The 22,222-nt window shown below is 41.2% G+C and overlaps 1 protein-coding gene across 2 annotated transcripts; it reads left to right on the forward strand.

Annotated features, from left to right (window-relative positions):
• Positions 1 to 17: 17 nt before the first annotated feature.
• Positions 18 to 14,690, forward strand: LOC118367729 (phosphatidylinositol-3-phosphatase SAC1-B). Of its 2 annotated transcripts, none has more exons than XM_035751355.2 (18): positions 18 to 148; positions 719 to 816; positions 1,516 to 1,590; positions 1,749 to 1,876; positions 2,564 to 2,713; positions 5,738 to 5,797; positions 5,914 to 5,947; positions 6,601 to 6,702; positions 8,210 to 8,382; positions 8,553 to 8,701; positions 8,898 to 8,996; positions 9,137 to 9,275; positions 10,238 to 10,307; positions 10,494 to 10,566; positions 11,018 to 11,111; positions 11,210 to 11,302; positions 11,437 to 11,494; positions 11,759 to 14,690. In XM_035751355.2, the coding sequence occupies exons 1-18, from the start codon at positions 120 to 122 to the stop codon at positions 11,893 to 11,895; spliced, it is 1,761 nt and encodes a 586-aa protein (XP_035607248.1). In that variant the 5' UTR covers positions 18 to 119; the 3' UTR covers positions 11,896 to 14,690. The 2 variants fall into 2 exon arrangements, with proteins under 2 accessions (XP_035607248.1, XP_052350522.1); XM_052494562.1 differs by lacking the exon at positions 18 to 148 and adding an exon at positions 234 to 252.
• Positions 14,691 to 22,222: the final 7,532 nt, after the last annotated feature.

The following is a 22,222-nucleotide window of genomic DNA, read 5'->3' on the forward strand; positions in this document are numbered from 1 at the left end:
CTTTATCATAGTTTGCAACTACGACGCTAAATGTCTGACCCTGGACGCGAATCCCTGTCAGCCATAATATACAATGTGCGCATTCATTGGCACGTCACTATGTCAGACCTCCTCTAAAGATGGCGACCGCCTACGAGAAATTCAACCTGTAAGTCTTGAAAATATATATCGTTTTCAGTCTTTTATTTTCAGAAGCTAGCGAGTACAACTTTTCTGAAAAAAATTGCCATATTCTGATGAGAGAAAATTGCCGTAGGTGTACGTCTAGAGCTAGCTAGCAGATTATAAGCTATTTCGCGAACGTTCAACTGCAATTACAGGCTGCAGTCATTCGTATGCGGGATTTGTTTCAGTTTACAGTATTGTAGATAGTTTACAGTTATGTCAATGATGTGTAGTTGTGTTGTCCTTAACAGTACTTATTTAGCCATCTCCCTTTCGATTTAATTGAGTGGTAGAATTCAATCGATCTTGTTGATGAAGCAGCTAGCTCGCTAAAAAATAGAGTTAGCTTAGCTGTTAACGTTAGTTAGCCCATTGAGCCAGCTAGTATGTGTGAGCTAGCTTGTGGTGACGTTAGCCACTATGTTGAGCTTTGCTAAATCAAGCCAATGGTTTGTTTCCCTTTGTATAAGGCGGGATTCACCATGCCAGATGTTCGTCTACCAAGGTCACTGATTTTGTATCTCTCTCCTCTGTGCCTACTCTCCCCCCATAGGCACACTACCCCAGAGAAGTTTTACATTGAGGCATGTGATGACGGCTCCAATGATGTATTGTCCATTGACAGGGTGTCCACAGAAATGATCCTCACCGGTATGTTGAGTACTCTGTGTTTGTGCGCGTTCATCATGACATGATGACCAAAGTCCACATTATATTTGATTTAACTAGGCATGTCAGGTAAGAACAAATTCGTATTTACAATGGCGGCCTACCAAAAGGCCTCCTGTGGGGATGAGATTAAAATTACATTTAATAAAAATATACACGCCAAAACACACATCACAACGAGAGAGTCAACACTACATAAAGAGAGACCTAAGATGACACACAGCATGATAGCAACACAACATGGTAGCAGCACAAAGCAGGGTACAAACATTGTTGGGCACAGACAACCGCACAAAGGGCAAGAAGGTAGAGAAAACAATATACAGCAGCCACAACTGTCAGTAAGTGTCCATGATTGAGTCTTTGAATGAAGAGATTAAGATAACTGTCCAGTTTGAGTGTTTGTTGCAGCTTGTTCCAGTCGCTAGCTGCAGCGGACTGAAAAGATCAGCAAATGGTGGTTTGTGATCATAAAGGCAATGAAAAGATGATGTGGCTCAGTTGGTAGATCACTGTACTCGCAACAGCAGAGTTGTAGGTTTGATCCCCATGGGAGACCAGTACAAAAAAAAAATGAAAATATATGCACTCATAAGTCGCTCTGGATAAGCATGTCTGCTAAATGACTAAAATGTTGTTGTTTTTTAATTAAAAAATGATTATTTGTCTCTGTCCCTCTAGTGAGGAAGGACATTCCTCCCCATGCGGTCACCAGGCCAATATGTGGGATCATGGGAACTATCCGTCTGGTGGCAGGTAGGTTCAATCTTGCACTCTTTCAACGTGAGTCAGTTCAGACTCTCCAGTAAAATTATCCACTGAGAAGACTTTACCTGTGCATTACACACAAATGTTCTCAACAGGGTGAGTGTTTACTTTAGCGACACCTGTGCTCCTCTGCCTACCCTCCACAGGCACGTACCTCATCGTTATCACAAAGAAGAAGAAGGTGGGTGACCTGTTGGGCCATGCCGTGTGGAAGGCTATGGACTTTGACGTTATCTCTTACAAGAAGACTGTGCTGCACCTGACAGACAACCAGGTAGGAAGGTGTGAGTTGGGGCCCCAGTGCCAGCCCACCAGCACCCAAGCTCAACATGACTGTGAATGTTTCAGGCCAAGAAGAGAGTGTTTCACAATGATTCCTTGTTAATGACAGTGGGTTGTTTTGATGTGGATGTCAAAAAGCCTAGCCTGATACTCTGGGTTATTTGCTAGCGGCAGAAGTCACTTTCCTTCACCACTGTATGTGACCAATAGGAAAGCAGCATATTGGACAGAGAATGCTAGGCGTCTGCGCTGACATAGATGCCCTGTGTTGAATTGGCTATGGAGCCGGTCAACGACAGACAGTGTGTCTGTAGACAGTCGAGTGTATGTGAAGGGCAAAGCTGTCTATCAGTCAGAGAACGAGACCCCTTCTCACAGACAGAACAAGTACTGCTTTCAGACTGTATCATCATCATGTAGCTGTTACAAGAACACTCTGTTCTGTCCCCAAGTCTAGACAAGTGTTTCTCTATTAGTTGGCATCTCTATGTTGGATTCAAGTTGAATTACTGTTGGAGGAAATGTTATTTATAGTATTTCAGTTTAGATTCCTTGTATATATTATTTTAGAAATATAGTGGTCATCTGATACTTTCTAACCACCGTTCCACCTAACTTTTGTTTTGCTTTCCTTGTTCAACCTGCCTCCTGACCCATCTTTAACCTCTGACCCCATCAGATGCAGGACAACAAAGCCTTCCTGTCCATGATCAACAGTGTTCTGCTCACAGACGGCTTCTACTTTGCTACAGACTACGACCTGACCCACACTCTGCAGAGACTTGCCAACACCAGTCCTGAGTTCCAGGAGATGAGCCTGCTGGAAAGGGTGAGAGAATGAGGGGATGGATATACAGTGGGGCAAAAAAGTATTTAGTCAGCCACCAATTGTGTAAGTTCTCCCACTTAAAACGATGAGAGAGGCCTGTAATTTTCATCATCGGTACACTTCAACTATGACAGACAAAATGAAGAAAAAAGAAAAAAAATCCAGAAAATCACATTGTAGGATTTTTTAATGAATTATTTGCAAATTATGGTGGAAAATAAGTATTTGGTCACCCACAACCAGCAAGATTTCTGGCTCTCACAGACCTGTAACTTCTTCTTTAAGAGGCTCCTCTGTCCTCCACTCGTTACCTGTATTAATGGCACCTGTTTGAACTTGTTATCAGTATAAAAGACACCTGTCCACAACCTCAAACAGTCACACTCCAAACTCCACTATGGCCAAGACCAAAGAGCTGTCAAAGGACACCAGAAACAAAATTGTAGACCTGCACCAGGCTGGGAAGACTGAATCTGCAATAGGTAAGCAGCTTGGTTTGAAGAAATCAACTGTGGGAGCAATTATTAGGAAATGGAAGACGTACAAGACCACTGATAATCTCCCTTGATCTGGGGCTCCATGCAATATCTCACCCCGTGGGGTCAAAATGATCACAAGAACGGTGAGCAAAAATCACAAAACCACATGGGGGGGACCTAGTGAATGACCTGCAGAGAGCTGGGACCAAAGTAACAAAGCCTATCATCAGCAAGGGCATTGAAGATGAAACGTGGCTGGGTCTTTCAGCATGACAATGATCCCAAACACACCGCCCGGGCTTCGTAAGAAGCATTTCAAGGTCCTGGAGTGGCCTAGCCAGTCTCCAGATCTCAACCCCATAGAAAATCTTTGGAGGGAGTTAAGTCCCAAAACATCAATAGGCAAAAATACCAGCAACAGTGTGTGAAAACCTTGTGAAGACTTACAGAAAACGTTTGACCTCTGTCATTGCCAACAAAGGGTATATACCAAAGTATTGAGAAACTTTTGTTATTGACCCAATACTTATTTTCAACCATAATTTGCAAATAAATTAAATCCTACAATGTGAATTTCTGGATTTCTTTTTCTTATTTTGTCTGTCATAGTTGAAGTGTACCTATGATGAAAATTACAGGCCTCATCTTTTTAAGTGGGAGAACTTGCACAATTGGTGGCTGACTAAATACTATTTTGCCCCACTGTGTGTGTGGGGCAAAAACACACACACACACACATATATACAGTTGAAGTTGGAAGTTTACATACACGTTACCCAAATACATTTTAAACTCAGTTTTTCACAATTCCTGACATTTAATCCAAGTAAAAATTCTGTCTTAGGTCAGTTAGGACCACCACTTTATTTTAAGAATGTGAAATGTCAGAATAATAGTGACTTATTTCAGATTTTATTTCTGATTTTATTTCTTTCATCACATTCCCAGTGGGTCAGAAGTTTACATACACTCAATTTGTATTTGATACCATTGCCTTTAAATTGTTTAACTTGGGTCAAACGTTTCGAGTAGCCTTCCACAAGCTTCCCACAATCAGTTGGGTGAATTTCGTCCCATTCCTCCTGACAGAGCTGGTGTAACTGAGTCAGGTTTGTAGGCCTCCTTGTTCACACACGCTTTTTCAGTTGTGCCCACACATTTTATATGGGATTGAGGTCAGGGCTTTGTGATGGCCACTCCAATACCTTGACTTTGTTGTCCTTAAGCCATTTTACCACAACTTTGGAAGTATGCTTGGGGTCATTGTCCATTTGGAAAACCCATTTCTGACCAAGCTTTAACTTCCTGAAGTCTTGAGATGTTGCTTCCAATATCCACATAATTTTCCTACCTCATGATGCCATCTATTTTGTGAAGTGCACCAGTCCCTCCTGCAGCAAAGCACTCCCACAACATGATGCTGCCACCCCCGTGCTTTAAGGTTGGGATGGTGTTCTTCGGCTTGCAAGCCTCTCCCTATTTTCCTCCAAACATAACGATGGTCGTAATGGCCAAACAGTTATAATTTGTTTCATTCGACCAGAGGACATTTCTCCAAAAAGTACAATCTTTGTCCCCATGTGCAGTTGCAAACCGTAGTCTGTCTTTTTTATGGAGGTTTTGGAGCAGTGGCTTCTTCCTTGCTGAGCGGTGATTCAGGTTATGTCTATAGGACTCGTTTTACTGTGGATATACATACTTTTGTACCCGTTTCCTCCAGCATCTTCACAAGGTCCTTTGCTGTTGTCCTGGGATTGATTTGCACTTTTCGCACCAAAGTACGTTCATCTCTAGGAGACAGAACGCGTCTCCTTCCTGAGCAGTTTGACTGCTGCGTGGTCCCATGGTGTTTATACTTGCGTACTATTGTTTGTACAGATGAACGTGGTACCTTCAGGCATTTGGAAATTGCTCCCAAGGATGAACCAGACTTGTCGAGGTCTACATTTTTTTTTTTCTGAGGTCTTGGCTGATTTCTTTTGATTTTCCCATGATGTCAAACAAAGGCACTGAGTTTGAAGGTAGGCCTTGAAATACATCCACAGGTACACCTCCAACTGACTCAAATGATGTCAATTAGCCTATCAGAAGCTTCTAAAGCCACAACATCACTTTCTGGAATTCTCCAAGCTGTTTAAAGGCAAAGTCAACTTAGTGTATGTAAACTTCTGACCCACTGGAATTGTGATACAGTGAAGTAATCTGTCTGTAAAGAATTATTGGAAAAATTACTTGTTTCATGCACAAAGTAGATGTCCTACCTGACTTGCCAAAACTTTTGTTTGTTAACAAGAAATTCATGGAGTGGTTGAAAAAAACTAGTTTTAATGACTCCAACCTAAGTTTATGTAAACTTCTGACTTCAACTGTATGAGGGAGGAAAATAATGTAAAAACATGTTTCCATTTGGAGATACAGTCATGAAAACACGAGTAATGTGTTTGTACGTGTGTCCTGTCCAGATGCAGACATTTCCTATGCAGGGCATGTGGAAACAAGTTGAATGGTATGATAAAGATGTGTTGTTTTCTTGCCCTCATTTTAGGCAGATCAGCGGTTTGTGTGGAATGGTCACCTGTTGAGAGAATTCATGCCACAGCCAGAGGTAAGGACAGAGCTGACACATGTTAAAACCACTTGTGGTAAGTATAAAATGAATATGTTCCAGTACAGATCTTATGATCTTTCTAAACTGCATTGTCTCTGTTCTTCTCTTGACAGCTGCACAGGTTTGCTTTCCCTGTTGTCCACGGCTGTATCCTTTCAGGTTTTTTTATTTGTTACAAACTCCAGATGAAGACTTTTTCCCTCATTTTCAATTCTCATAAACAGGAAGACCTCATTATCACTTCCTGTAAGATAACAGATATTACCCATGTGAGATGTCATTCACGGGGCGGTTGTTTGGAGTGAATGAACTGTTAAACAGCATTGCAGTTTAAACCCTGTAATCTGTCATTGGTTGGAAATCTACCCTCTGTGATGGGAGCACACTACATCACATGGTCATTTTTACGTTCATATTTTCCACGAGGTTTGGTGGTCTGAGTGACTGGATGTAAAGCCCATTACTCTGGATTAGTCATTCTTTTCCCTGAGAAAAACTTTTTGACAGACCATGAATATCAATAGAAGTTCAACTTGCGGTTTTCTCCTTTAGCCACAAGGGGGAGCTAGAGATTCATATACGTCGCATAATAATTGGGAAATTAGGGATATTGTATTCACAGACAATGAATGGAAAGTGGATCCATTGACATATTGTGATGGAGCCCACATTTCTAAGCATCACAGCAGGCCCAACTCCAAAACATTTTCTGAAAAGGAGGCAGAGAAAGGTTGAATTCAGGAGGTAAAGTTAGGCTTTAAAGGTTAAGACTGTATTATCCCTAACCATGTGTTGTCCAGTCGTCGTTATGAAGTCCTGCTGCATCAATGGGAAGATCTTTGACTGGAACATCATCTCCAGGCGGAGCTGCTTCAGGGCTGGAGTACGTTACTACGTCAGAGGTGACTGACTCCACATCCACCAGCACGTCTAACTGGAGCTTTCTGACTAGAGCAGGGATGATGGACAATCTTTTCCACAGTGCACCGGTGTGGGTGCAGGGGGTTTTGTTCCAGCCAAACAGTAATACATACAGTACCAGTCAAATGTTTGGACACGTCTACTCTTTCAAGGGGTTTCCTTATTGTGGAATAATAGTGAAGACATCAGAACTATGAAATAACACACATGGAATCATGTAGTAACCAAAAAAAATATATTTTAGATTCTTCAAAGTAGCCACCCTTTGCCTTGATGACAGCTTTGCACGCTCTTGGCATTCTCTCAACCAGCTTCATGAGGAATGCTTTTCCAACAGTCTTGAAGGAGTTCCCACATATGCTGAGCACTTGTTGGATGCTTTTCCTTCACTCTGCGGTCCAACTCATCTCAATTGGGTTGAGGTCGGGTGATTGTGGAGGCCAGGTCATCTGATGCAGCACTCCATCACTCTCCTTCTTGGTCGAATAGCCCTTACTCAGCCTGGAGGTGTGTGTTGGGTCATTGTCCTGTTGAAAAACAAATTATAGTCCCACTAAGCGCAAACCAGATGGGATGGCGTGGCGTATCGCTGCAGAATGCTGTGGTAGCCATGCTGGTTAAGTGTGCCTTGAATACTAATTAAATCACAGACCATGTCACCAGCAAAGCACCATCACACCTCCATGCTTCATGGTGGGAACCACGCATGAAAGTTTTCTTGTTAGGTTTTATTAATGTCCTGAGCAAATATTTCAATAGGGCTTTTAACACTGCTATCTTAGTTTGGGTTAACTGTTTTGTGCACAGATGCGACACATGGAAATTCATATGCTTAGGCATTAATCATTCAAACTTTTTTATATTTTTTATTGTGGCATGGCGTCAGTGAGATTCAAACCTATGCTCTTCTGGTCTCGATCCATGGAATTAGTCCACTGCGCCACCAGGATGGAGCTAGCATGCCATATATTTTTCTAACAAATACAAAATTGTTCATTTGAGTTTCAAATTATTCCCAATGTCAAACCACTTGGAGAACATTCCTAGAACATTACAAACATTGAAAGTCAATGTAACCATGTTTGAACTTTTAGTAAATGTTCTGTTAAGGTAATGAAATACCAAGTAAATAACATTATTTTATATATATATATCTTAAATGTGCTGAGAATGTTCCAAAGCAATGAACTATCCTGCACCATTCCCAGATAGTTGTGGGAAGATGTTTTGCTAAATAACCATAGGACATCCACACTCTCGTTAAGCTTCAAGAAACATATGGTTCTCAGAATATTATATGCTAACTGGGTCTTCAATCAATATTTTGATTAGTGGAATCCGTTTTTTTTACAGCTGGGTTGGAACAAAACCCTGCACACACTCCAGCCCTTTGCAGATAATATTGGCCTGTCCACTTCTTTTATATTTTTACTGTCAAACACTCCTCGTTCAGACGGATCATTACATAATGTCTATTTGGTCCATCAGGCATTGACTCAGAGGGTCATGCAGCTAACTTTGTGGAGACAGAGCAGATTGTCCAGTACAGCGGGGGCAAGGCCTCATTCGTACAGACCCGAGGCTCCATCCCCTTCTACTGGTCCCAAAGACCCAACCTCAAGTACAAACCAAAACCTCAGATCAGCAAAACCATCAACCATGTAAGCTACCTGTTAAAATATTCATATCATTTTTCATATTCAATGTTTAAATGTAAAAAACATTTTAATGTAGAGTAGTAGTTGTCATTTAAATACAGTAGAGGTATGTGATATTGAGTATTACTATACGGAGTCAAGTCTTTCTTACCTTTCTTGTCCTGCTTTCACAGCTGGATGGCTTCCAAAGGCATTTTGACTCGCAGATCATCATTTATGGAAAGCAAGTGATTTTAAATCTGATCGACCAGAAAGGCTCAGAGAAACAATTGGAACAGGCCTTTGACAAAATGGTGTCCAGCTTGGGCAACGGCATGGTCAAGTAAGGACTACAGCTTTTCCCCATCATTCATTCTGATCCCACTATGCCCGTCTTCTTCTAACGTCATTCATGTATATATATATATATTTTTAGGGGTGAACATTCTGTCTAAAGCCATATAACTCCAAATAACCCCTTAAAGAAAATGATTTAATTGGATTTGACATACCTTTCTCCCTGTACCGTGCACCTCTAGGTACATAGCGTTTGACTTCCACAAGGAATGCAGTCGGATGAGGTGGCATCGCCTGCAGATCTTAGTCGATATGGTGACAGAGATGCAGGACGAGTATGGGTAGGTATTTAGTCTGCATGGCCGGTGAGATGAGTTTGTGTACTTTGTGTTCATCTCCGTCTGTGGTTTGCTGATTTTGTTTTGGGACAAATGTTATTGTAAAATCAAATAGGAATCAAATAGTTTGATTGGTTGGTCAGGTACTTCCTGGTTGATGTGGATGGGAACGTTCTGGTGCAACAGGAAGGGATGTTCCGCAGTAACTGCATGGACTGTCTGGACCGTACCAACGTCATCCAGAGTCTGCTGGCACGACGCTCACTGCAGTCACAGCTGGAGGTGGGAACCACCAATCCGACATGTCCGATATATAGACACTCCCACTAGTTCTAGACACTTCTACCACTTCCATCTTAACTACAGGTGTCAAACTCATTCCACGGAGGGCCAAGTGTCAGCGGGTTCTCTAATCCCTTATACTTGATTGATGAATTTAGGTCTCTGATTAGTAATGAACTCCCCCTCACCTGGTTGTCTAGGTCTTAATTGAAAGGAAAAACCAAAAACCAGCAGACACTAGGCTGTCCATGGAATGAGTTTCACATTCCTGATCTATAAACGTTCACCACATCTAGACTCACTCTCTCTGTGTCTTTGACATAATGAGTAATGTCATGTTCCTCCGTGTTCTACCTCAGGAGTTTTAGTTTTACTGTTCAATAAAGGTGTAGACCTAGCCTCCCCTTTTACATTCTGTAAAAACAATGGTAAAAATCTTAATGGAAACTACATTTTATGAAGAGCTCGTCCATTTTGACCTAACATAGACCTTTTCACTTGACAAAGTCATACGTTTCACAACTTACATTACCTTGACTCACTTGACCCATATTTGCAAATGAGCAACAAACAGACATAACAGACGGGGAAAACCCAAACTCTATGTTGAAGGCCTCTGACTGCTGTCTCTGTGGACTTTGACTGTGGGCTGTTTAGTTATCTGACCCTATGTGGGCTGTGAAAAGGTCAGGTCTCATCTCACCCAGGTACAATAAATACTTCAGGTACCATTGTGTTTTTTCCTAAACTGTTTTAGCACTGTGGGTTAAACTGTCATTGAAACATGTATTAATAGTGTAGTAAGGCTGCTAGTTGACCCACAGGGTGACGAAGGTGAAGTTGCATCAAGGTCTTTCGGGTAAACAACAGTGCTGAATCTGATGGCGACCATCTTGGTTCCACCTTGTCCCCTGTAGTCAGGCCACTGCAGTATCTCACCACACATCTTTGTTTATCTGCAGCGACTGGGAGTTCTCCACATGGGCCAGAGGATTGAAGATCAGGCCGACTTCGAGAAGATCTACAAAAATGGTGATCCTCAGCTGAAATCTGCACACTTTCGTACCCCTCTGCCAGCACGAGCACAGCATTGTCTTCCTTATGAGATTATTCCAACACTTTGGTTTAACATGATTGAAATCCTCCCCCTTTTCCACTGACTAAATCTGTTTTTTCTTCTCTTTCTTCCTCTCCCTCTTTCACCCTTGCTCGCTGCAGCGTGGGCAGACAATGCCAATGCGTGTGCCAAGCAGTATGCTGGCACAGGGGCCTTGAAGACAGACTTCACAAGGTGAGAGAGAAGGGCTCATGTGTTTCTTGCTATTCTGGTGATTAGCAAACTAAGGCACAGGACTAGCTCTCTTCATAGAAACGTACTCCATTCCATCAGGAAGTCACTGAGTTCACCTGGCTTTAGGAGGATATTATGGATTCCAATAGAACTTGTCCATTCTACAATGACAGAGAACTAGTTGTCTTTCTGCTGTCACAGTACCATCCCACTGTCAGTCACACCCAGGAAGTTGGCCATGCATTATTGGCTATGAACTACATCAAAACATCCTACTGGATGTTGGTGCCCTAAGAACAGGGATGTTCTGCTTGTGATTTTTGTGATAACCAGGAAGACAACTCTGAGTAAGATTGTGCTCAATGAAAGGGTGGAGGATGATGATGATTATTTGTAGTATGTGTGAGAGTTGATTATGACAGGGATGACTGAAGCGTTGCTCATGTCTCAGAACAGGGAAAAGGACACAATGGGGGCTGGTGATGGACGGCTGGAACTCCATGATCAGATACTATAAGAACAACTTCTCAGACGGCTTCAGACAGGTGTGTCTAGTGTGCGTGTGCGCCAGTTATTAGTCATGTTTTGTAAATTCTTGACGTGTGTGGTAACTGATAATTGAGACATCTCTCCTGATCATCAGGACTCTATTGATCTGTTCCTGGGTAACTATGCCATTGATGAGGCAGATATGACCACACCCCTTCACGAGACCAAAGACTGGAAGTTCCTCACGGTGAGATCTGATTGGCTAGGCTTGATCAGTGCTATGTATACTGATAGGCTACAATATGTGTTGGTTTCAGTCACAAGCGGTAGATTGAGATTCCGTTATCTTATTTAACTCCTGTTTCCCCTCTCCCCCTCTAGTTGCCCATTATCATGGTTGTGGCATTCTCCATGTGTATCATCTGCCTCCTCATGGCTGGTAAGACAGCAGTGGACTCCCTTGTCAATTCTGCATTGAATCCTAATAGGGGCATGGAATTTATTTGAAAATTGTAGTTACACCTGCACCGATCTCAAGTTAAGATTTGGTCCATAAACACATTTTGCAGTACTTAATTTTACAATACTGTTTCTACTTGTACTGAACTGGTACTGACTAGGCAAGTATGTGCTATCAATGGGAACTTTTTCGGTACTTAGTTATTACCCGTAGTGACCCTCAGTGTGTGTCTCCCCCCCTCAGGTGACACGTGGACGGAGACCCTGGCGTATGTGCTGTTCTGGGGCACAGCTAGCTTCGTGACGGCTGGCGTCATCCTCTTCAACGGTCGGGAGTTTGTAGACTCGCCCAAGCTGGTCCAGAAGGAGAAGATGGACTGAATGTGTGCGTGTGGAAAGCAGCTACGCCCCACAGACTTCTCCTCTTCCTCTTCATCCCACTCTTCTTCATCATCGTACCCTCAGGATCAGCGGGCCTGGAGCCTGTACTGATTACTGAGCCAACGGCATGAGGAAGAGGAGGAGGAGGATGGGGTGAGAGAAAGGCCAGGTGTATGATGTAGGGCTGTGAAGCATACAGGGACTCGCTCTGCACTGGCCTGCTGCTGTCCACACCACTAAGCAGGTTGTTTGGGCTGGGGCTGGGGAAGATCCCTAATCTTGTCCATAGACTGACTGTATAAGCTGAAAACTGTCTGATTTTATGATACAATACCCCACTACGGTAACACAGTTACCCCTCTGCACGGAATGCATATGAACGGACACGGGCACTGCTGTTGTTGCCATAGCAACCTTGACACAGGAACTACTTTCTCAAAAATCTTGCCCTTTTTGCCGTTGTTTTTGTTGATTTGTCGCCTTCTAGCTACATCATGTCATATTTTCTCTGTTGGTTGCCATATTGTTTGTGTCATTGCCCCTGAAGGGTCGATCTGAACGTGGTGTCTTAGTGTGATAGCCACTGGCACCCAATATGTCAGCTGTCTGACGGCCCAGCCCAAGCCATGATCCCAAAACTAGCTCACCAATAGTCATGGAGAGAATGTGCTAGCTGCCCAATAGGCAGGAAGAGAACGTGCTAGCTGGCCAGTGATTGGGGAGAGAATTTTCTAGCTGGCCAATAGTTGGGGAGAGAATGGGCCGAACTGTTTTAATAGGGAACTTTAGTTATGGTGTCCCACCACCATTAATACCATTGTAACTGGCCATACTATTCTCAATCACTGCACTTCTGAGTGCACAGACAGACCCTCAAAGGGTTTCACATGAGGATTCCTCTGAGATGTGACGAGAGGAATGTTTGTCTTTCTGGCTGTCTAGTCTTCCCAGGGATGGAAAGCTTCATGAAACAGCTGGAAAGACAAATCCTCATTAGTTTCTGACAACTAAAAGGTGTGAGAGAGCATCAAACTATATACTATAGTGAGTAGGATCTGTCTTTGACCAGTAGACTGCGAGGCCCAGACCTAGGCTAATAATGAAGCATGGATTTAAAGGTCCAAATGCGGCCATTTTTATATCCATATCAAATCATTTCTGGGTAACCGCTAAGTACCTTACTGTTATTGTTTTCAATTAAAATGGTCGAAAAGAAAATAATTGTCTGGGAATGGTTTTAGGGGAGGGGTAAACTGAACTAAGATGTTATTGGCAGAGGTTTGGAAATCTTTCTTATTCATTTATTAACTCATTTTTACCGTCGGGTGATGTCACCAGGCAGTTCAAAACTCCATCCCACCAAAACAGGCTGAAATTTCAGGCGGTCTTTTCTAACACTAGGAAGAGCATTATTATTTCACAGTGTTATTCCAACCTGGTAATATATATTAATCATGGGAAAATATAGTTTTTGACTGAACTGGGCATTTAAACAAACCAAAGTCTCATGGGGCATTGGGGATTTTAAATGCCACTTGTCCCCTATGACAATTTCTTTGTTTTAGTGTGTCTCTGGATGGGAATGTGAACTGTTGCTCTCTCTTACACAATCTTTATATTATTTATCCTTTGATTATTGGCTGTTCTGTAGCACTAGCCCCAAGTCAAATTATGCTGCCTTACGACAGGTAAGAGACGGGGTGTTTAGTAGCAGGATTGGGGCCAATTCCATATAAATTCAATTCAGGAAGTAAAATCCAATTCACAATTGTATTCTCATTGAAAAGCATTGAGAACATGTTTAATTGGAATAGGAATTTCAGTTTACTTCCTGAATTGAAATGAAATTGAGCCCAACCCTGGTGTATAGTGTACATAATCATTACAGGATCACACTTACCTTACCTGCTGTCAGAGTGGCACCTGCTGATCTGAGAATGTTTAAGTATGTAATATTAAATTGATTATATTGCCGCTTATGTGTCTTTCCACTTCAACTGTAGTGGTACAAAACGACAATGAGAGTATGTATGTCCTACAACTTTAAATGTAGTGGTTCAATAATACATCGGGGTATGGTTACTATGATGAAGCATAAGTTGGTTATTATGCTTCTCAAATGGCTCATTTGCTGTAGCTATAACCCTTGGTATACATAGGATGCCATGCAAATGGACAACAGTACATTCCGCTGTGCATTATCAGCCATAAGCCTATCAAATACAAGAATCAGCCAGCATAGTGTCTCTTGCTGTTCTGGGTTTTTAAACAGATGATTTAGGTGCCATGTTAACCTAGATACAATTTCATGTAATGACAAATCATTGTATGCTTGTAAGAATGATGTGCTATTTAAGCTGAGTCATGTTTGAGCGGTTTTAGACAAATATTTTTGGTTTGACAGCTTTACCAATGAAAATGGGTTGCTACTGTTGGCTCAATGCAGTAATAAGAAAACAAGCTGGACCAGTTTTAATTGTTTTCTAGGCCTATATTATTGTCACTTGTTTTGTTTATCAGAGGATTTAATTTGGGGGTGTTATTTTCCAGGATTTTAATTTGTTATTGTGTTTTTTTTGTCACTTAAAACATTGTGTCCAAGAATGTGTAATAAATGTATCAGTCATTCTGTTCCATTTCCTAATATTGTTCTATAGAAATTGTTATTTTACACAACATGTAGCATATTTATTGTCCATAGTGTTTTCTGGTTTAGTTAAGTTTTAAGTGACAATATGGAAAATACTATTGGTACTGTAATAAAAATCAATTTCCTTTAGGGGGTAGTTTATGAATGTGTTTAGCAGTCCATTTGAGCAAGTGTATTCTTTATTAGATAATGGTTAATCATTGTCTGATTTCTTTTCAGAAAACAACAGAACTGCCCTTAACTATTTTCTTGGAAGTTTTTCCCTAGGTGGCATAGTGCCACAAAGTGGTACCCACCCTTACCAGTGCTGGTACACAACAGAAAGTAGTTTAATTTTTGAACAAAATGTTCATACTTTAGTTTGAGGATGTGCATATACAGCCTGCTCTTGGTGTTATTCCCTGACACTTAACAGAAAAGACATTAGACATTGACAAGTACAAATTAGAGACATTTAAAATACCTGAAAGGTCACATTTAACAGTCCATTTTCATATTGAGTGATCAATCTCATTAGAATGTTCTCTTGAATTTTAACGTGCTTTTCACTTGAAATGTCAACCAACTATCACAAATAATTTTTTTATTAAAAAGAAAAACATTGTGTCCGCCACACAATTTAGTTTTCATTGCATTTCAAAGGCAGTGGGCTATACTTTTTCGTGTGACTGTTACAAATGTTGAATAAGTCATTTGTATATTTCACAATATGTGATACTGTGTTGCAGAGTCAATAGTGTTGCGGTCATTGTAGTATAATTAAACGTAGACAGCGAAAATGATTTTGCCATTAGCAGGACCGCAGATAGTGAGATGCAAGACATCGCTCTCACACAGTCACACAGTATCTGCATGTGCACAGGTTCCCTTCGCAGCGTGGGAGTTGAGCCTTGCGTTTCAACACTCTCTTTGAGTTGTTGCGGAAATTGACCCACTATGCTGTTTATTTTTCTGCATCTATGTCACATTGCTGAGACTAACTTTAATGTGTAATGTTTTATCTGCTGAGGAGTAGGATAGCAGATGTAACAGATATACCAGGCACCTCACCCTTCTCTTTATCCAAGCTGTGATGAAAGCTGTGATAAACAAGACACAGATGCTCTCGCCGTAACGTTAACAGAACGCCTGTGTAACGTTACTGGAATACTAGCTAGCGCACAGTGTCATTTGCTCCCGCCTGCCGAGCACCTGCCCTTGCCGTAACGTTAAACTGCTAGATAGCAGAGTGCGGCAGGCGGGGGCGAAGGACACTCCCGTTGTCTTAGCTAGCTAGCTACTGGTGTCGCTCCCGCTGTGTACCTGTGTTAAAACAGCCATCTGGAGCGTCTGAGCAGTTGGCTTCTGAGCCCTCACCCGCTGATTCTACTTTGGTCTGACACACTACAAGATGTCCGGAAAGAACCAGGCAGATGTGTCCATGTCCAGAGTTTTATTCTCTTAGTCAACACACACACACACACACACACACACACACACACACACACACACACACACACACACACACACAGTGATTTTTGTGGTTTCTATAGAAGAATAGAACTAAACATGCATATTGGGGCTCCTGAGGGGTGGGGTCTAAGGCACTACTTCTCAGTGCTAGAGACGTCACTACAGACTCTGGTTCGATTCCCGACTGTTTCACAACCGGACGTTATTGGGAGTTTCATAGGGTGGCACACAATTAGCCCAGCGTCGTCCAGGTTAGGGTTTGGCTGGGTAGGCTGTCATTGTAAATAAGAATGTGTTCTTAACTGACTTGCCTAGTTAAATAAAGGTTAAAAGAAATATATTTTTTAACAATGGTACTGCAAACTACACAGTTTAATATTTACATAGCCCAATAAATAAGAAGTGCACCTATTGGTAGATGAGTAAAAAAAACAGACATTGAATATTAATAATAATAATAATAATATATGCCATTTAGCAGACGCTTTTATCCAAAGCGACTTACAGTCTCATGTGTGCATACATTATACGTATGGGTGGTCCCGGGGATCGAACCCACTACCCTGGCGTTACAAGCGCCATGCTCTACCAACTGAGCTACAGATCAGCTGACTGCTGAATATTCTTTTGAGCATGGTGAAGCCATTTGCACTTTGGATGGTGTATCAATACACACAGTCACTACAAAGATACAGATCTCCAGCACCCCGTTTGGAGGACAAATATCTTAGCTTTTATGCTAAATATACATACATTTTATCTATACATTTTACATAGACATTTTACATACATGGTACTTTTATATATAACAACAATACATTACCAAACAAACATTTTACTCCCAACCCTCAGCCACTCTCAGCCCATCCCACCTATCACCATAGACCTCAGCCACTCTCAGCCCATCCCACCTATCACCATAGACCTCAGCCACTCTCAGCCCATCCCACCTATCACCATAGACCTCAGCCACTCTCAGCCCATCCCACCTATCACCATAGACCTCAGCCACTCTCAGCCCATCCCACCTATCACCATAGACCGCCCTTGTTTGGTTTCCATGTGCCATATATTTTTCAATTGCGCTGTGATGTTTCACAAAATGTTTGAAACTTTCTAGTCATATATTATCCACAGACTGTGAGCTAAAGATGAAAACCTTTCCTACAAGTATTATTATATTATTTATTGACTGCCTATGTCTTTCCAAGTCGCCCAACACTGCTGTTTGTAAGGTTCATTTTAAGTGCATGTTGTGATTTTTAAACCATTCCTGAAGCTGTGACCAGAAATAAGCTACATAGGGGCAATACCAGAATAAGTGATCTACAGATTCTGTCTTTTCGCAACAAAGTCTACAGAGCTGAGATTGTTGTATGGCCCATATATATATATATAGTATTCTGTTGGTGGCAAGAATTGTATATAATCATTTAAATAGACAAACTCTAAGTGTTGAGTCAAGTGTAGTTTTTTGTACCAGTTCATAAACCATGTGCCATGGAATTGGTACATTGAAAATCTCCTCCCATTTATTTTTCAACCTGTATGGCGCAGCTGTCAACATTTTTGTCCTCAGATTAAACTGGTATATTTTTCTATTTATGCCAATTCCTTTCAGCCAATTTGTATCTTTAATATATTGCAGGCAAACAAGTTCCCTACCTTTTCTTTTTCCACTTGCCTCCTCCATTTTTGTGGAAGTGCTGCAATCAGTTTTAGTTGTAAATTTGGATTGAGCAGATATTCCCATATATTCAATAATTGCATAACTCCTCCATTTCTATTAATAAGTAATAATTAAAAAGTAATAATTCCATAAGAATGTTTTTTTATTAATCGGTATATTTGAGTTTAACCATAACATTTGTTGTAATATTTGTCCTCTTTTCTGGAGGTTAAAACTGAAATTGTAACCAGCTTTGTGTGGCTTGTTTAAGAAAGAGCTATACTTTAAACAAAATTTCATTTTCAATTAGTCGGAAATGAGAAGTTGTAATCTGTATGATGGCAAAAAAGCCATTTTTGAACAGAGGATGAGCTTTTCTTAATAATCTACTGGAGAACCATTTGGGGTTTAAGTATCATTTATGTATGAGTGAAGCTTTAGTGAGAGGTTTAAAGCTTTAATATTTAATAATTTTAGCCCCCCAAACTCATTAATAGGCATGTTAATTTTGTCTGGCTTAGCATTCCAAATAAAATGAAATGTTTTTTGCTCATATGATTTTAAAAAGGAATCATCGAGAGTAGGCAATGCCATTAGTAACTAAGTAAACTGTGATAGGACCAAAGCGTTAATCAATGTAAGTTTTGGTATTTACCTCTCCAAGGTTGCAAAATCTTATCTATTTTTGCTAACTTTCTATTGAAATTAATTGTGTTAAGTTAATTTATATTTTTTGAGATGTGAATACCAAGTATGTCTACTTCACCATCCGCCCATTTTATTGGTAAACTACAAGGTAGTGTAAATACTGTATTTTTTTACGATGCAACATGGCAATCTTGTCATAATTAGGTTTTAATCCAGAGAGGCTAGAAAAGTGATCAAGATCTTCAATGAGACTATGCTCAATGCAGGTGCTTCTACACCTGCATTGCTTGCTGTTTGGGGTTTTAGGCTGGGTTTCTGTACAGCACTTTGAGATATCAGCTGATATAAGAAGGCTATATAAATACATTTGTTTTGATTTGATTTGATGACTATGCAGGGATCCAGATTGCAGACTTAAGAAAAAACTAGAGTCATCAGCATACAGTGACACTTTTGTTTTTATCCCCTGGATATCTAACCCCTTGATGTTCTTTTTGGATCTAATTGTAATAGCTATCATTCCAATGGCCACAATAAATAGATATGGAGACAACAGACAGCCTTGTTTTACTCCTCTTAAAAGCTCAATCCTTTCTGAGAAGTAACCATTGTTTACTATTTTACATCTGGGGTTGCTGTACATAACTTTAACCCATTGTATAAGAGATTCACCAAAATTAAAGTATTCCAAGCATTTATATATCATTTCTAATCGTACTTTATCAAACGCCTTTTCAAAATCTGCTATGAAGACCAGACCTAGTACATTTACATTTACATTTAAGTCATAAAGTTAACAAGGATCTCTCTGTACTTTGCTGTGGTAATCTTTCCCTTGATCCTGACTAGTCTCCCAGTTCCTGCCGCTGAAAAACATCCCCACAGCATGTTGCTGCCACCACCATACTTCAACGTAGGGAAGCATGCTACATCACTGGGGCCAAGCTTCCTGCCATCCAGAACCTATATAATAGGTTGGTAGTGGAGGAAAGCCCATAATATCATCAGAGACTCCAGTCACCAAAGTCATAGTCTGTTTTCTCTGCTACCGCATGGCAAGCGGTACCTGAGCGCCAGGTCTAGGACCAAAAGGCTCCTTAACAGCTTCTACCCCCAAGTCATAAAACTTCTGAACAATTAATCAAATACCCATCGGACTATTTACATTGACCCCTCCCCTCCATTTGTTTTGTACACTGCTGCTACTCGCTGTTTATTATCTATGCATAGTCACTTCACCCCTACCTACATGTACAAATTACCTCAACTAACCTCTACCCCTGCACACTGACTCTGTACCTGTACCTGTACCCCCTGTATATATTTTATTGATTTTTTTTTTAACCTTTATTTAACCAGGCAAGTCAGTTAAGAACAAATTCTTATTTTCAATGACAGCCTGGGAACAGTGGGTTAACTGCCTGTTCAGGGGCAGAACGACAGATTTGTACCTTGTCAGCTCCCCCAACCTTCCAGTTACTAGTCCAACGCTCTAACCACTAGGCTACCCTGCCGCCCCAAATATACCCTCGTTATTTTATTGTGTTACTTTTTATTATTTTTACTTTAGTTTTTTTTGTAAATATTTTCTTAACTCTCCTTGAATCTTGTACTGCACTGTTGGTTAAGGGCTTGTAAGTAAGCATTTCACAGTATGGTCTACACTTGTATTCGGTGCATGTGACAACGTTTGATTTGATTTTAAGGAGACTGTATTGCGCAGGCAGATGGAATAGAGTAAACAGGCATTTTAAAGTCATAGATTTAGCTGGTGGTAACTTGTGGAATAGACACGGGCTGGAATGTGGTTTTAACCAATCAGCATTCAGGATTAGACCCACCTGTTGCATGAAGGAACATAGATTAGGTTACTTACATTGCCTGCACTTCTATTTCTCCAGGATATAATATGATTTACATGTCCTCTGTTGCTAATTGTGACAGGGAGGACCGGAGTGCTACGAAACCCAGTCTCTAAGCAGTTGATGAAGATAATCCTGGAACCCCTGTGGTTGGGGTGAATCCCATCCCTTGTGCTTTTTCTGTAAAACAATTACGTCCATTGTGGGATGGGTAAGAGACAGTCAAAGAATCAAGTAAAAACAGACAGAACTTTATTTTTGTCTTGTCAGACCTGTCATAAATAAGAAATACAAGAACATTTGATTTCAAAAACTCTATATTTAAGAACTATTTGTTAAACATATTTCCTCTCACAAACAAAGCATTTTCTGTTTGGAGCTCAGAGATCTGCTGCTCTCGCTCTGAGAAGGAGAAGCTTGGGAAAGATCCTTTTCACCCAAACATAATTTAAAAAGTGCAACTAGAACCAGTCAAAACAAAATGCATCGAAGACACTTGTTTATTTTGGACCGGTGCAAATATCTATACACTGTGAAAGCCTCCGGGTCAAAATGACCCACAACATTCCACAACACATCAGTGTGTCCACATTTTGAAGTTGGGTTCATGACCCTAAATGAGGAAAAGTAATTTAATTTAATGGAGAAAAAGAGAGGTTAAGTAATGTTTTAGACAACTCAAAAGTAGAAATGGATCAAATTGACCAGCAACATAATAGGAGTTTTAAAGAGTGTTGATTGCTCCCACAGCAATGAAAAATTGTCACAAAAGAAGACATTCTTGTCTTTGCAGTTTCTTCAGGAACTTGTTTAGGGCAGCGAGGCAGCTGTAACATTCTAAACCCTTCGATAGCACTGCAGTGGGCCAGAAATGATTATTCTCTTCCCTGTGCCAACAAAGGTGTTCAAGAGATTGTTCAAGCTCTGTAAGGTCGCATCCAATTGACGGTCCTCTTTGTCCTTTCCAGTAACAAGGATGACATACAGGCAGCAATGTACTTCTGGCAAGCCACTCAAGATCTGATCCATTGCCTGAAGTGCCCCTTGTCTGTCACGACAGTCAGCAGCTCCTTTGACTTTTCATCCACATGCATCTGCAAGTAGGTGTGGCAGAGGTCGATTTTGCTGAATTTATAACCCCCAGCTAAGCCAGGGAAAAGGTTGTCGATGTGTGGTATTGGATACTGCTCAGCGGACAACACAGGGTTAATTGTGAATTTAAACACCTAAAGTCGATGTCCTAATCCCCATAAAAAGATGTCAGTTTAATCCACCATATCCGCCTATGTCTCACTTCTGCGGTGAAAGGTGGTAGAGCTAGAGGGGTGTTTGTCAGACCATGAGAAATCACGAAAATCGGTCTTCTCACAAAATAGTCTGTAGCATCCGAACGGTTTGGACTACAAAATTATTACCTCCTCTATGGAAAGATGGGACTCATGAATGCAATGGTGTTCTCTGTTTTACCCATACAAGCGTCTTGGGACTCGTCTGAAGTTGGTACAGCCAATCCACCAACTGTAGTGTCCGAACAGTTTAAGCTACACACTAATATGACCTATCTGTTGAAAGGCGAGACTCTCACAAACAAGTACATGTTGGTTGTTTTGCTCTAGGATGCCCAATGTCCTCACAAGACTCATCTGAAAGTCCACGGTACAAGTTGTATAAGGGCACAAGGCGAGACCCAAATGCAGACACAGGAGGCAGATGTTAGCGCTCCGATATTTATTATAACAAAGGGAGTAGGCAAAGGCAGGTCGGGAACAGGCAAGAGTTCATAAACCAGTCCAAACAGTACCAGACGATAGGCAGTCTCGAGGTCAAGCCAGGCAGGGGTCAGAAACCAGATCTGAGTCCAAAACAGTACAAGGGGATAGGCAGGCTGGTAGTCAGAACAGGCAGAATGGTCAGGCAGGCGGGTTCGGAGTCAGGACAGGCAAGGGTCGAAACCAGGAGGACTAAAAACAAACAGAGACTGGGGGAAAGAAATAGGAGCAAGGAAACCCGCTGGTTGACTTGGCAAACAAGACAAACTGGCACAGA

Source organism: Oncorhynchus keta, chromosome 34 (assembly GCF_023373465.1).
Source record: "Oncorhynchus keta strain PuntledgeMale-10-30-2019 chromosome 34, Oket_V2, whole genome shotgun sequence".
In the NCBI taxonomy this organism is placed as follows: domain Eukaryota; kingdom Metazoa; phylum Chordata; class Actinopteri; order Salmoniformes; family Salmonidae; genus Oncorhynchus; species Oncorhynchus keta.